The sequence below is a fragment of the Triticum aestivum genome, chromosome 6A (genome assembly GCF_018294505.1).
Source record: "Triticum aestivum cultivar Chinese Spring chromosome 6A, IWGSC CS RefSeq v2.1, whole genome shotgun sequence".
Lineage (NCBI taxonomy): Eukaryota > Viridiplantae > Streptophyta > Magnoliopsida > Poales > Poaceae > Triticum > Triticum aestivum.
This window is the reverse complement of record NC_057809.1, coordinates 463542242-463557945: the sequence shown is the minus strand read 5'-3', so window position 1 is coordinate 463557945 and position 15704 is coordinate 463542242. Positions and strand designations below refer to the sequence as shown.

The following is a 15704-nucleotide window of genomic DNA, read 5'->3' as shown; positions in this document are numbered from 1 at the left end:
GCGGAGGCAGGAAAAAGGGCAAGAAAATCTTGAAGAATTCAATGGCGCCTACATGTTTTTGTTAGGCCATGTATATTTGCTAGGTTCACTCGAGGGAGCCCACGCGATTTCAAACCCCTTTCTTTTCTTTTTTTTCATCCAGATTCATCGAACAGGGACACGTGATATAACTGTTGAAAAAGTAGTAAAATTAGATAAATTCACCGGTTGTGGAGCACGTTTCTTCTCCTCGCGTTGCACTACCCTTCACTTACAAAAATAAGTACAAAATATCTACATCTATAATTCTATATCTAGGGCCAGTTTTTTTGGGCAATTCTCCGAGAATTGACCCCCTCCCCAGCTTCTCCCAGAATTGGCACTCTATATTTTCTTACAATTCCTAGCTAATTAGATCTTAACTAGCTAGGAATTGTAAAAAAAGATGAAGTGGCAATTCTGGGAGAAGCTGGGGAGGGGGTCAATTCTCGGAGAATTGCCCAAAAGAACTGGCCCCTATTCTACCGTGGTGAGTGCTCAGCATATTTAGCGTGCAATTAGTTACAGTACTTACCAATATTCATGTCAGAGCTAATCATGTAATTAATGCATTAATAATATACTACTCTCTCCGTCACAATTTAGAAGGCACGGTTAAATTTGCGTGCATTTCCACAATAGACAAGGTTTAGGGCGCATTGCATTTATTTTTAGTAGCTAATTAGTACTCTGATATACTATTTCTATATGCATGCGTAGTGTGAATGCTATTTTTTAGCACATCCCACAACCAATAGATAACCACCTAGGTCCCAGAGAATTTCTAAGCGCGCCTTCTAAACCGTGACGGAGGGAGTACCTAATATGTGTGTGCAATCAATGTCTGTCTAGTATGACAGGCAAAAAAATATCTGGCCGATATCAACGTGCTTTTTTTTGCGGAAAAATATCAACGTGCATTGCACTTACCCATCTACTAGTACTACTAAGGAGTAGTATTTACTATGGAAAATATATGACAAAAGAAAAGTAATACATTCATATTTGAGGTATCCAATCATGTGTTATTAGTTGCGTTTTGAATATTACTGTATATATATAGTGGCAACTTCATAAAATCGTTGGATGGCAACTTTGGGTCTCAACTATCTTTTGATGAAATATAAGCAAGTAAGATATACTTGCAAAATCCCCGACGATGCAAACAAGGGGATTATAAATCGGACAAGCGGTTTAGCCTGAAGATTTTTTTCGTTCTTTTTGGCGCGGAGCACGATTGCAGTCATGATGCTTCAAGGGTAGGATAGAGGCAAAAAAAATGTTGTATGACTTGGTTCTTCTTTTGCTCTTTTTATGGACTGTCTTGTAAACCACTTAGTGATGAGAAGTCGTGTAAACGTTCGCTCAGTACATTTTCAATATTTTGTTTGACCGATCCCAATAAACATTTTGCATTTTAAGAGGCAAGTTAGGGAAGATTAATAACACCCCTCCCAAGGTGTAATAGCTATTCTAGAAAAAGGGGGATCATCTACACATTGTGATCTATCTGGAAAAGGAGGATCGCAAGGCTGCATGCTAAAACGTTCAGGTGCATGGACAGTTAGGGCATCTCCAACACTGATCCTCAAACCAGACACCGTATCTGTCCGCGGACCGAGGCAGTCCGCGAACACTAGTGCGGAAGCCGGCCATCCAATCATAGCCGCATACATTTTAAACCGGATTTCAACAAACTAGATGAATTACATAAACCGGATGATTTTCATCTAAACCAGAGCACATTCATTACACTTTCAATATATTTTAATTAAAAAACCGACAAGACCTAAACCTAGCTTACGGCGGCGCCCGTCCCCCATGTCCTTGTTGTTCCCTTCCAGCAATCACCGGGCTCATCTCGTTGTTTCAATGAGCGAGGAAAGCGGACGACGTAGTACTATTCATCAAACCAACATGGCCTGATCTCTTGTTCGTTAAGGAAATCCTCACTATCTTTGGAGTGGCATCGGGGCTTAAAGTAAACTTCGCCAAATCATCGGCAATTATGATCCGAGCTGAGACTGAGGATGAAGAGCTCGTTAAGTCGGTGCTGCCCTGGAAGATCACCACCTTTCCATGCAAATACCTAGGCCTCCAGCTAAGCATCAAACAACTCAAGAGATCCGAGCGGCAGCCGACTGTGGATGCGGCCCTTCACATTCTGCCGGGATGGCAAAGGGGCTTGGTGACTAGACCTGGGAGGCTTATCCTCGTCAACCAAGTCATGAGGGCGCGGGCCACACACCACCTTATGGTTGCCGAGGCGCCAAAATGGGCCCTGGAAAGAGTGGACAGAGGTTGCCGGGCTTTTTTCTGGGCCGGGACGGAGGAGGTGAATGGCGGCAAGTGTGTGGTGTCCTGGTCAAGGGTATGCAGGCCAAAACACTTGGGCGGCTTGGGCGTTATTGACTTATCTAAGCACGACATTGCTTTAAGATTACGATGGGAATGGCTCAGACGCATGGATGCTTCCAGGCCTTGGCAAGGGATCAACTGGACCGCGGACAAAAAGGTTGCCCACGCTTTTGGGAGCCTGGTTAAATGGAAGGTTGGAGCGGGAGACAAAATTTTGTTCTGAAAAGATCGATGGCTCCATGGTGCAACCATCACAGAGCTAGCTCCCTTGGTTGTGGCGGCAGTACGTACGCAGGTGGCCAACAGGAGGCTGGTACGTGATGCGGTGTGCACGCATGATTGGATGAACGACGTTGTGGGTGACCTGTGCACGGAGGTTCTTACCCAGTTCATTGGACTTTGGGAGATCATATCGGAGGTTCAATTGGATGCTCAAACTGAGGATAGCCCCATTTGGGCTTGGAATGTGACAGGAGTCTACACCGCATCATCCGCATACAAGATGCTTTGTCAGGGAGGAGTTAGATTTCACTCTTTCGGAGCAATCTGGAAATGTTGGGCGCCACCTGCGTGTAAAATCTTCATGTGGCTGGCCGTGCAATATCGATTGTGGACGTCGGACAGAAGGGCTAGACACGGTTTGGAAGACCAAACATCAAAATGCTACTTCTGTGATCAAGAGGAAGACACGGTTGACCACATCTTGCAGCAATGTGTGTTTTCAAGGCAAGTGTGGTACAGATGCATGACCAGGATGGGGTTGAGGACGGAGCTTTGCCCAACACATGAGTCACGATTGGTACAATGGTGGACGGAAGCTAGAAAACGCATACATAAGCAAACTCGAAAAGGATTCGACACATTCGTGATGCTCATTTGCTGGACACTTTGAAAACAGAGGAACGCGAGAGTGTTCGGATCAAGCCAAGTCAAGAATGAATGGGAAAATATGGACTTGATTTTCGACGATTTGAGGACTTGGGCTACGGCAGGAGCTTTTGGAGGACGACCTATATCCGAGTAGTAGTGTAGCATTAGGAGTGGGGTGGAGGCTTGGTTGGGGTCGGCTTGTGACTACCAACTAGCGCATTTGTAAAACTCTTGTACATATTTTCTCCCTTCTATAAAGCTAAGGTACGCCTTTGGCGTACCCTCGAAAAAAAGAGGTGTAGAATGGCGTCGATGCCAAGACTATTAATAGAGGCGGAGGCCAGAAAAAATCTTGAAGAATTCAATGGGCTTACATGTTTTTGTTAGGCAATGTATTTGGCAGGTGCAATCGCGGGGTGCACGTGGATTTCAAACCATTCTGTTTTGTCTAGATTCATCGAACAAGGACTCGTGATAGCTGTTCAAAAAGGAGTAAAATTAGGTCAATTCACTGGCTGTGGAGTATGTTGCCTCTCCGTGCGTTGCACATACCAGATACAGTATCAAACCTTTTATTCAGACAAAGTCGACCAGGAAGATAAATTGTACTTCCCCGCAAAAAAAAAGAAGATAAATTGTACTCCTTGGATCATAATTAATTGGCGTGGTCTCTGTATAATGTCTTCATTACATTGTAGAGACTATGTCAACTAATTCGGATTGGGGGAGTGTCAGATTCACTATTTGGGAGCTAAAACATTTAGAATTTTTTTTAAAATCAGAAAGATCTCAATGACATCAGGTTTTTCACAGTATCCGCAAGCATGCAGATTGCAAGGGAAATATGGGTTGCCCTAGAGTGATACAATTATCACGTCCACAGGCTAGTTGTGTCCACTAAAATGAAACAACACTTGTCATCAAAATTATTTTAAATCTTTGTATTATCATAAGTAATTCTGTATTATATTCAGCGCCACCAAAGTTATATTTGGAGATTGTATCCATATCTATTACATAAATTATTTGAAAAGGGCTAAGTAACATCACAATGTTTTTGCGTGCAAGAGGACAAACTTATCGATCATACTTTGCTTCTTATAATAGATCACACAATTTTCATGCCAATGTGAATCTGCGCAAGTGCAGAACCTCATTGTGTATACCCTGAGTTCAATCCAGGGTCACATCTTTTGTGTGTACCCTGAGTTCATACTCGCTCTCTCTAATAAATTTGACGGTGTGCATCACAATGAGGACGAAGACTGCCCTTCTTTTTCTTAAAATGATTGTCCGTGAGTTCACTCGGTGGGCAGTATATAGTTGCGACGTTAGTGGGCAACACATACTCCATATATGATGAACCTGATAAAAGAGATTTCATATAATGCATGCAGGGTAAGTTCTGTGGGAAAAAAAAACAGTTTTCACCTTTTTCGATTAACTGGTCAATCTGTTTTCGTAAAAAGAACCGATCAATTTGTTGCATTCATCTTCTATCTATTTCAGAGTATACATCCAAACAACTGAATTGAGGCTAGTGAAAACCAAACCCAAATAGGTAATAGCATTACATACATCCAAACGCAACGTAATTGTTCCCTCTAGCTCTAGGAGACCATGGAATCCATGTATATGTCAACGTGTGCATCCAGCAATTACCTCCGGAACTGACGGCCAGCGACCTCTCCACCCACCGGACGGACGCGTAGCCCACCCGCTGGCGGGGCCCGCACGGTCTACCCTCCCACTGACACCCGGTCCGATGCCCCCTCCACGTCAGCCTCAACGCGGCCGCAGCCGCGTCCTTCTCAGCGTGGAGCTGGCGTCGCATCAGCGTCGACGCGCCGGGCCCCCCTCCACTCACTACCCCGTCACGGCCGCCTCGTGGTTCAGTCCAAACCGGCCGCCGCCGCAAGGAAACAACCTACCACTACTGCGGCACACGGCACACCACTCCCGCCCAGCCGACCCTCCCACGGTTTACTGACACCCGGCCCGACGGCACGCGGGCCTCTCCCTTTCGCGCGACGACGACGACAGGGACGTGCTCGCGTCCGCGCGCGTCTCCGGACGCGATGGTACGCCGGGTCGGTCGGATTGACCGGTACGATGCAGATGCGCGCGTCCGCTGTTGGTGCTGGGTGCCACCGGCCTGCTTCCGGTGAGCGCTGGAGGCGGAATGCCCCGTCGCCGTCGCCCTCGCCGTCGCCGTCGTGATTATGGCGAAAAGCGCACCGGCACCGGCACCGGCGGGGTACAGTGCAGGACGGGCCGGGGTGGGGGACACGAAAAGACTACATGCTTTCGCCTCGCGGTAGCTGTCTGCACGTTCTCGACCCCGACCGTGGCCGCACCAACTTGCTTGCGCTTCTTCCTCCAACTTGCATTATTAACTTGCAACAACGTTGATGTTACCGGTGAAACCTTGCGCGGAAGGAACGGCCCCGACATGTCCTTCGCCGGGAGTAGTGTTGCCGTGCCAGCGTTGGCCCTTGGACGGCGAGAAGAGCCGCCGCGCGCAATCGTAAGGGCCTAATTTCGTTTTCTTCTTCCTTTTTCGTTTGGAAGAAGAAACAGGGCCGAGGGGCAAAAACACAGCGGTTTGCCATGTTTGGTGGCGGGAACCGGGCCAACAAGATGAGATAAACAAATGACGGAGCAGAGGCCTCTGCAAATAAACTAGCATCTCAACAGCATAACCGACGGGTACGATCGATGTTGACATGCATAATACTCCCAGAGCATGTCCTCTCCTTCTCAACACCCACAGAAAAATGCGGCGCCGTTCTCCGTACCTCGAAGGTGAACCGAACCCAGATTTAAAGTAATAGCAATGCAATGCTGCCCCGAGGGCCAACCAAAACATACACAGTCGGTTGCTGAGATGATCATCATATACTCCCTCCGTTCCTAAATATTTGTCTTTCTAGAGATTTCAACAAGTGGCCACATACGAAACAAAATGAATGAACCTACACTTTAAAATATGTCTACATACATCTGTATGTTGTAACCATTTGAAATGGCTAGAAAGACAAATATTTGGGAACGGAGGGAGTATATTGTTTCTCAGAGGGACGATGCAAGCAAAAGATTTGGTTGATTGATACTCTGACAGTCTGACTGAAACGGACCTCACACATTTCTTCCTCCATAACTGCATCCGCAATAGAATACAGCAACGCTCAACGGCCGGTGGCTAGACTACTTCATGCCGATGTTAACACTAACCTTTTTTCTTTAGAGAGACGCTGTCAACACTATAAACAAAACGTGCAGCTACCACGAGTCGCCTTTTCCCTTTCAATGCCCCAACTAAAACAACAAAACGGTGTGGTATTACGACGATTTTGAACAGGTGTTAGCACTGAGACGTCAGTGCTGGCGACGTGATGCGTTTTCGGAAATCGATCCAGTCCAGTCGGATCCATGCAGTTGGCCCCCTGGAAGTCAGTGCTGGTAACGTTTTCGAGTCGCCTGGACTGGACGTCCGCCACCTCCATCCACCGCCACCTCCATCCACCACACCTGATGCGCCGCTAGCTGCTGCCAAGAGGCAAGCCAAGAGGAAGAGGAGCATTACAAAATGTTGCATGTGCCAAGAAAGATGGGCACCCGATGTAGCAAAATGCGTGTGTGCTTGACCATACCTGATAAGGAAATCTCGGTTCGGTCTCCTCGCTACTGCATCGGCCGGTGCTACCGCGCCTCGTGTCTCCCAAAGATGCCTGCAATAGCAATACACGTATGCGGTCAGTCAATAGTCAATAGGATCCTGATGAACTGAATTCAGATCGATTCACGCAGCATTCCAGATGTGCTGATGCTGCAGTGTACATTAACCATCATTGATCGATGGGCATGGGTACCAAGAAAATTGTTCAACATCAATAGGACAGCAATGAGATCATCATATATATATATATATACACACACTCATAAGTGCTTTTAAAAACTCGAAAGAGCACATGAAGTAAGGACTACTGATGATCTGGTTGGCCAACAGGAAAAACCTACAATTTCAAGTACATTTAGTAGTTCAGAAGCATGTGAAGCGTGCACCCCTCAGATCTATTAGGTGTTTCAGATAGCTATCAAGCTTAGATCATGGTTAAACAAGTGCAAGCCAGCCAGCCAGCCAGCAAACATTGTTGATCTTATCGTCTTAATTTTCCTAATCACTGTCATTAACAAACCCCACATGTCGCATAATGAAAACACAAAGATCTACAGAGGCCTCAGGAGGTTCGTCTTGTCACTATACAAACAAACAAACAAACAAGGCTACAGGTTGTAACTATACCAGCATCAGCCTGGGAGGTCAAGGCTTTTACTAGGGAAGGTTATGATTCCAAAATCCAAAGGCTTAGGCTGTACGACAAAATGGTCCAACTTGGCAGATGGGAAAAGGAACTTCAATTTGCACTTTTGCAGTTCAAAACATTATTATTTGATGTAAATCACATGCAGGAGACAGCTGGCCTGCATGGTCTTGAAAACTATATTATTATCATTTGATGCACTTCTGCAATGCGAGGCTACAAAAACTTCCAAGATCTTCAAAAGATTGTGGTAACTAATGAAACAACTTGGCACTTTCTTTCGCATAATTAATTGGGAACATGCAGGACAGTCAGTGCAAACAGTGCTCCAAGATACTCTGACACTACAGCTATGTTAGGCCAAACATGGAAGTCCGCACAAAACTGACCCAGTCAAATAATTACAATTACTTTAGAAGTTTCAAATTTGTTTACATTTTAATTGAGAAAATGTGATATTGAAGAAAACAAATACTCCCAGAAACACTGAAGAGGAAAACAATGGAATAGTCAATACATCAATGCAACTTCGTGTTTTTCTTGAGGCCAGAGAAGAAGAGATATGGACAGGATTTCTGCAAGATCTGTTAGTCATCTACAAGTGCAACTGCCAGACTGGAAACAACAAGATCCCTAGAGGGCATAACTCCTCCAAAGTCAAGAGGGTCATTCGAACATAGTGGATCTACTATGGTAACATTTGGATGTTCGAATGCAGTTCTGGAGACCATAACCTAACCCAACAGTCCTGTCCTCACATGGAGCAAACTGTAAAGATACTGTTCTATAGGACCACACAAAATGTATTTACTTAGTATAAGACTGTATGGTTGTAGGTCGACCTATTGATGCACTGGACTGGACCACCAGAATACATACTATTTTGAGTTTCTATATACAAGGCTAGGACTTCCTGTTGCTTTGGACCACCTAGCTTAGGTTTTTGTTCTGACTAATGTGAACCCAGTTCTGCAGGCTGCACCTGGTCCAGTTTCTTGGGAAATAATTATCAATGCTGTATTGCGAATACTTTATGCCCAGCAGCAAGAATACAAACTTAAAAAGTTCAAGGGACACATACAAATACAATAATATTGGCCAAGAAGGCTTGGAAGAATCTATGCATCTAAAATACTACTCCCTCTATATCAAAATGTAGGACGTTTTTTGACACTCTCATAGTGTCAAAAACGTCTTATATTTTAATACAGAGGGAGTACATCTTATAAGTATCACCAAGTGCTGATTTTACAAACATAAGCTTAGTATTCGGTACAGACCTGGCGAAAACTAAACTAAACGCTGAATAGCATCCAGTGGTTGGCCTTTCTGATTGATACCAAAGATAATATTTCCAGGGAAGATGATTGCCCATGAACCTATTCCTAGAACATAGCAAAGTTATTGCTGGCTACAGTTTTTGCTCAGCTCAATGAGACATTTCTTTCAGTGGCTGTAAAGTTACTGGTGCTATGCATTGAAGTGATGAATGCACTTACAATTTCACTTTGTTTATGAGTACCAATAGGTCTTTTAATATATTCTTGCTAGAACTAGCAAGTAACACTGGCACCATATGTCTGATTTGACTAGTGATGCGATCTCTTAACGACCGAGGATAACTTTTTTAACTGGAGCCCAGGGGCCTCAATCTATTAATTAAGCAGAAGAGAATTGCCCATTTAATTAGTGGAGAACCGGGTGAAAACTACACGAATGACACGAACTTACCTTAACACCAAAGGATAGCCTAAACTTTGTTCACAAACCAGCACAGAAGTTTCCTTATCATTGATTAACGAGCCCATATGTGCATAATGAAACATAAAAATGTGCACAGGGTTCGGGAGTTTCCTCTGGTCACTATGCAGACAAGCACAAAAGGCGGCAACAGCTTCCCATTATACCATCATCAGTCTGAGAGGTCAAGGCTTTGGTAGGGCAGCTTACGACAAAATGGTACAACTTGGCAGATGAGAAAAGGAACTTCAATTTGCACTTTTGCAGTTCATCCCTCCTTGCCCACCGCCAACATGACTAAAGATATTATTATTTGATGCACTTCTGCATGCGAGATCACAAAAGCTTCCAAGAACTATATTTGCAGTAACTAATTTCTCAACTTGGTATTTTCTTTTTCATAATAAATGGGAAACATGCAGAACTGTCAGGGCAACATGGCAGCAAGATATCATAAGGACTTGAGAAGATTACTTTATGTGGATGTCTATGTTAGACCAAAAGACATAAAAGATGGAAGACTGCGGAACACTAACCAGGCAAAGCAATTACTTTAGAAGATTCAAAGTATATAATTATCCTAAAAACAAGTTTATAAGATTTATAGAGTACATACTAATTAGGAAAAGGTGATATTAAGGGAAATAAATTTATGTGAATGTCTCATGGATGATGAAAAGGTTGTGTGATGAATGAAAAGGAAGACATAGGGCTAGTATACATTCATCTGAACTAAACAAGGGAGGATCATTTTTTGTCAGGCTATAGCAAGGGAAAACAACGTGCACTCATTGTTCTATCAATAAATCTTCACCTTTTTCTTGAGGTTAAAGCAGAAGAGAATAATATGGACATGACTTCTGAGAGATCTGTTATAGTAGTCTAGAAGTACAACTGCCAAACAGGAAACAAGAAGAAACCTGAGGGCATCATTGCTCAAGAGTCAAGAGAGCCATGCAAACATAGTGGATCTGCTATGCAAACATTTGGATCTAGGGAGCATTTTTGGAGAGCATTATGCAACCCAACAGTGCTATATCCTCACATGGAAACACTGTAAAGGTACTGTTCTTTCGACCACAAAAATAAATATCATCCTGAGTTTCTTTATGTACATAGCCAGGACTTCCTGTTGCTTTGGAACTAGCTCAGATTTTTGTTCTGATTAGTGTGTCCGAGCAAAGTTCTACACGCTGTACCTGGTCTAGTTTCTTCGGAAATAGTTATCCAAGCTAATGAAGTAATTTTGTACTCCTGTAACTTAATGTAAGACGTTTTTGCAGTTCAAGAATTGCAAAAGCGTCTTACATTAAGTTCCAGAGGTAGTACCAAACAGCAAGAGTACAAACATAAGAAGTTCAAACAAGAATAGAAGTATAATATTGGTCAAGGAGACTTTGAAGAATCTACGCATGTAAAATACATCCAGTAACTATCCCCAACAGTTGAATTTATACAAGCATAAGTTTAGTCTTTGGTGCATATCTAAAGAAACAATGCAAACTGCTGAATCGTATCCAGTGGTTAACTGCCTTCCAGCTGATATAAAAGATACAATTTCCAAGGGAAGGTGATTGATGTGGATATATTCCCACAGCATAGCAAAATTATGACTGATTACAGTTTGTGCTGGATCAGACATTTCGTTATGTGGTTGGAAAGTAACTGGTGCTATGCATTCAAGTGAGAAGTGCACTTACAACTATATTTTGTATGCGTACCTAATAACCATTGATATTATCAAATAGGTTTCCAAGTATTCTCTTGCCTTCTTGGCGACCTAGCAATTAAGTGGCTTCGGGTTCACGTTCATCTAGTCTCCAATCTCTTATCGACCTAGGCAACCTTGACCTTAACAACAAAGGGGCCAAACCCTTGTTACCGTCAAATTTACAAGTACACTCGCCCATCATAATCTGATGTAAACCTATGGAGGTTTGGACTTGAAGAATGCCAAAAGATTTGTTTATCAAGAAAAACATAGCAAATGATTTGTAAAAAATCAGTGCAGTAAAATCTTATGTACCAAATAAAACTAGCAAAAGTTGAAGAAATACTAAAATCTTAATGGCACCCTTTAACCGTTTTTGGCAGAACAGCGTGACAACTGACAATAGTTAAGGACATCATGTAGTTCAGCCGATCTTCACAAGATTCTAGTAAAGCTATTCTTTACAGGACGTTCCTTTTCTCTCCAAAGCTTTGAATGCAATATAAACTGTAGTTACAAAGTTAGACTAGGCTGAGTCATATTTGATATAGTACACGGGAGCATTCAAATTAAGTCATTAAACCAACCAATTCACCAAGTGCTGATTCTGACTGGCAATATTAGCAAATGGTCAAGATTACCTGAGAATCAGATTGTTTTTCTTTACCTTCCCTTCGTCCAAGTAATAATCAATCCAGTTAGGGTCTCGGCCATTAGAGGCATAAATATTTGTTCAAGCCCAACACCACGCTAAATACATTGAAACAATGAAGTTCAGACCAGTCACATGCCTTTAGATGCAAATTTATTGAGTTGGGGCAATGGCGCAATGCCCTTACACAATTTCGTCCAATAATTGGTGCATGATTGTTTCCTGACTTCATTACTCGCAGGAACAACATTCAAAGATTTATGACCGTTGCAGATTAAACTTAGTGGCACTGCTGCCTAAAACATAACGAGTTGCCATCTTCCTACAGTGTTCGTCTAGCATAATTTAAGTATATAACCAGGTAAAAAAAAAGCACAGAGGCTAGCATAATGCAAGTGAACCTTAGGAGTCATTGAGTAAACAATACTGTCAGAGATTTACATTTGCTAACCAATTACTGACTAAACATTGGAAAAGAAACTAAACAGTGTGTGTCACACCTCATTTTCAGACACCAAGATGCTAGTTATGACTTGTGAGGGCAGAGAAAATCTCAGGTAAAAAATTCACAGGAAAGCAATCTGATGTAAAAGTCTGTTAATTTTCAGCAAACTATTTGATGGGCAAATTACTATCGGTTTTGCAAAAACCAACTATTTTATCACCAAAAAGATAGACACAAGCAATATACACGGTAACAATGATACATGTGCACACAATGTGAACAACACAATAATACCGGCATTGTTATGTAACAACAAATATTTTTTAGAGGATAAAGAGCAGGACATGCAATTTTTGCCAACTTTTCTAATCTGAAAAGAACTAAATGACAAACAATATTCAGCTAAACATCAAAAGAAGATGAAACAAACAACATAGATTATCTCTTCAATGTTCATGAAAATATAATTCCCCTGCTGCTAACATTTCATCAATCCTATTCAATCCATCCATAACTTCAAGAGATAGTTTGCAAGAGGATTAAGACTCCTAATGCAATACACTAAAAAACTTCAGTCACAACATTGTTTTTAAGGCGGTAAGGCGACCTAAGGCGAGCACCACCCGCTCTAGCGCCTAGGCGACGCCTAAGCGCCTAAGGCAGACGCCTAAGCACCTAAGGCGGGCATATTTGTAAGGCGCTGCCCGGGCGCCTTATCGCCTAAGCGTCCAAGGCAGGACGCCTTAAAAACAACTCACAAGACATTCCAGACTTTTCCTCGCACATCTTAGCAAATACTCCAAGGTCCAACATTTCTGTTACAGAGAAGAAGAATCACAGCCAAACATACAGAAGAACGCCATTTTTTTTCTTGGCATTAACCCTTCGTACATACTCCCTCCGTAAACTAAAGCGTTTAGATTACTATTTTAGTGATCTAAACACTCTTATATTAGTTTACAGAGGGAGTACTATTAACGTTGTCTCAATTTTTTTACATGAAGCTTCATTAGTATCAATTCCTCCCAGAAACCAAGATTTGCACAACCCAAAGAACTCAAGAAACAGAATATAAACTAGCGAGCCAAGAAGAGGGGCTAACTACCAGGCGAGGGGCGACAATGGTCGAAGCGGCGGAGCACCTCCGGGTCGTGCATGGAGAGCACGAAGCGCGACAGAGCTTCGAGGAAGAGCGCCGCCTGGTGCCCACCGGCGGCAGCAACGAGATCCGAAAGAACGCCCCGACGGAGCCGATTAGCCTCGAGGGCGACGGCCTTGAGCTCTTCCAAGAACGCCTCCAGGTCGGCCCCGCCAGCCACCTCCGCGGAGGTGAAGACCTCCTGGGCGTGGCGGAGGCGGTCGGAGAGGACGGGGACGGCGGCGCGGATTCGGCGGTCGACGCGGTCGGCGGAGGCGAGGAGCCGCGGCGAAGGCGACAGCGATCGGAGAAGGGAGGTGAGGAGGGAGGGGTGGAAGTCGCCGAGCCAGAGGAAGGGGAGCTCCAGGGGCGACCGCCAATCTCCGGCGCAGATGACCTGGGCGGGGTCCTGGCGGGCGGCCGAGTCGAGGGCGGACCAGTGCGCCTCGAAGTGGGCATCGACGGCGGCGGCTGCCGATGATAATGGGTCGTTCCAGGCGCCTGGGGAGGAGGAGAGCGCGCGGCGGAGCAACGGGAGGAGCGGCGAGCGGAGGGTGGCGAGCCAGGCCGCGAAGAAGTCCCGCATCGGCCGCCTGGCGCCCGGAGCCCCTCGGCCGGGCGGAGGAGGCCTCGGCATGCTTCTGAACGCGGAAGCGGGCGCGGCTGCGCTGGCTCCACGGGAGGCGGCGGGGGCGGGCGATTGGTCGGGTGAGTCCGGTGGGGTTTAGCCGTTTGGGAGTTTCCGTAACGGCCGTCGTCCGTCGCCGCCGCTGGGAGGGAAGGAGGAAAGGACGGAGGTGGGCTGCCAGCCTGCCACTGCAGGGTTCTCCGTCCTGGAAGGAAGTTTTGGCCCGGTCCAGTGCTTCGCGGCGCGTGTGTTTCTCGTCAGACTGAGGGAATTCATCTGCTCAAAACCTATCCCTCAAAGAAAAAAAGAATCTGCTCAAAACCTAACGCTAAAAAAACAATCTGCTCAAAACCTCAAACCCTTTGTCGAGAAAAGCTTTGCTCAAATTACCCATGTGGCCTATCGAGTATACTAGAGAACACATTTGCAAGACACGGACTAAACACATAAGATTTCGACTCGCTTCAGTGCTTGTAGTCGTGCTAGGTTGTATACGAAATGGATGTTTTTTTTAACTTTTGATGTTTTTTGTACTAATTTGACAGTTGATGAATAGATCAAAAGTTTCATAGTAAAAAAACGGAATGAGGAAGAAAAATTTGTCCTGCATGCAACACTTAAAAGAACATGGTCAAAGGAAGCAACGCCAATCATCGCTCTTGTAAGTCTACCGAGGCACGAAATGGTGAGGCTGTTGTTTCAACCAAGAGTTGTTCAACACAAATTCCTAAGGCACCATCTTGTGGGCTGCAGTTTTCTCTTATCGCATAACATTCTTTAAGAATTACAAAAGTCAAAGTCCTTATGTGTTGCTTTTTTTTTGCTCTTCACTTTGTTAGAGAGGAGCCAATCCTTTTGCAGGTGGTCACTTTGGTCTACAAGCAGCAAGCATCGGCCATGCTTTAAAACACTTTGTTTTGTTGTACATACGAAACATGCAACCAATGTGTTGTATTCACTTCTATCTACACATATTGCCGATAGTGTGTACCAATGGTATGTTCTTAGTTGCTCAATCCAACAAGAGAATATATGTATGTCTAGCACACTCTATTTATTTTCATTGCTAGGAGTAGTTTTATTGAAACATGGTCTACATGTAGCATGGAATCTATAAAACCCACTTCCAGATAGTTTTGGTGGTGAAAACAGGAAACCTTGCATGTAAAAGAGTTAATTGTGTATTTCACAAAAAAAGTTAACCATGTGTGTGCAACATCATTAAAAAGATATGCCCGCATATTAACAAACATGGTGCAGAAAACATTGTAAGATCCCACATTTGCTTGCAACACTTTATTGGAAAAAGATTGACAAAGCTTTCTGTAAGTGCATCTAGTGCCCCTTAGTGATTTTGGTGTATTGAAGACTTATAGGTTAAGGGACTAATGTGTTTTTGAGTGTACATAGGTCTATAAGTCTATGAGGAGTTTGATATTTACAGAGAAAATCGACCCCTTAAAATGAAGTTCTTCGACTAAAGACTTTGGATTTCTGAAGACTTTGAAAGTGAAGAAATTGGTGCAATCCTGAAGACTTGGTATTCATTCGAGGAACATGAAGCGTGAAGACTTTTGTTTTCGTAGTTTCATTTTCTCTTTCTTGAGTCATAGGAAACACCGTACTGTTAAAGGGGGTCAAGGAAATACTAAGGAAAAATTTCCATGTGATTCTCAACTCAAAATCCTACACCTACCAATCCCTTCGAGTGAAGCCATTGGAAATCTCATATAGTTCAGTCATATTCTTCAGTGACAAAGACGAAGTTCTTCTGGTCTCTGCGGAATTTGTTCTGGCTGAGGAGTTAGGAATTCGCCAG

The 15704-nt window shown here is 43.9% G+C and overlaps 1 protein-coding gene across 2 annotated transcripts; it reads right to left on the bottom strand.

Moving 5' to 3' along the window:
- Positions 1–6290: 6290 nt before the first annotated feature.
- On the bottom strand, positions 6291–14157 carry LOC123127934 (protein INAPERTURATE POLLEN 1 homolog). Of its 2 annotated transcripts, none has more exons than XM_044547798.1 (3): positions 13225–14157; positions 6900–6977; positions 6291–6792 (listed from the first exon to the last, which is right to left on the bottom strand). In XM_044547798.1, the coding sequence occupies exons 1-2, from the start codon at positions 13892–13894 to the stop codon at positions 6949–6951; spliced, it is 699 nt and encodes a 232-aa protein (XP_044403733.1). In that variant the 5' UTR covers positions 13895–14157; the 3' UTR covers positions 6291–6792; positions 6900–6948. The 2 variants fall into 2 exon arrangements, with proteins under 2 accessions (XP_044403733.1, XP_044403731.1); XM_044547796.1 differs by having other exon boundaries at positions 6291–6795; positions 13225–14156.
- Positions 14158–15704: the final 1547 nt, after the last annotated feature.

Excerpts from the sequence above, each read along its gene's own strand:
- LOC123127934 (XM_044547798.1), bottom strand. The coding sequence starts at position 13,894 with ATGCCGAGGCCTCCTCCGCCCGGCCGAGGGGCTCCGGGCGCCAGGCGG. Across the intron at positions 6,978-13,224 it reads CCATTGTCGCCCCTCGCCTG|GCATCTTTGGGAGACACGAG; the intron begins GTAGTTAGCCCC and ends TTGCTATTGCAG.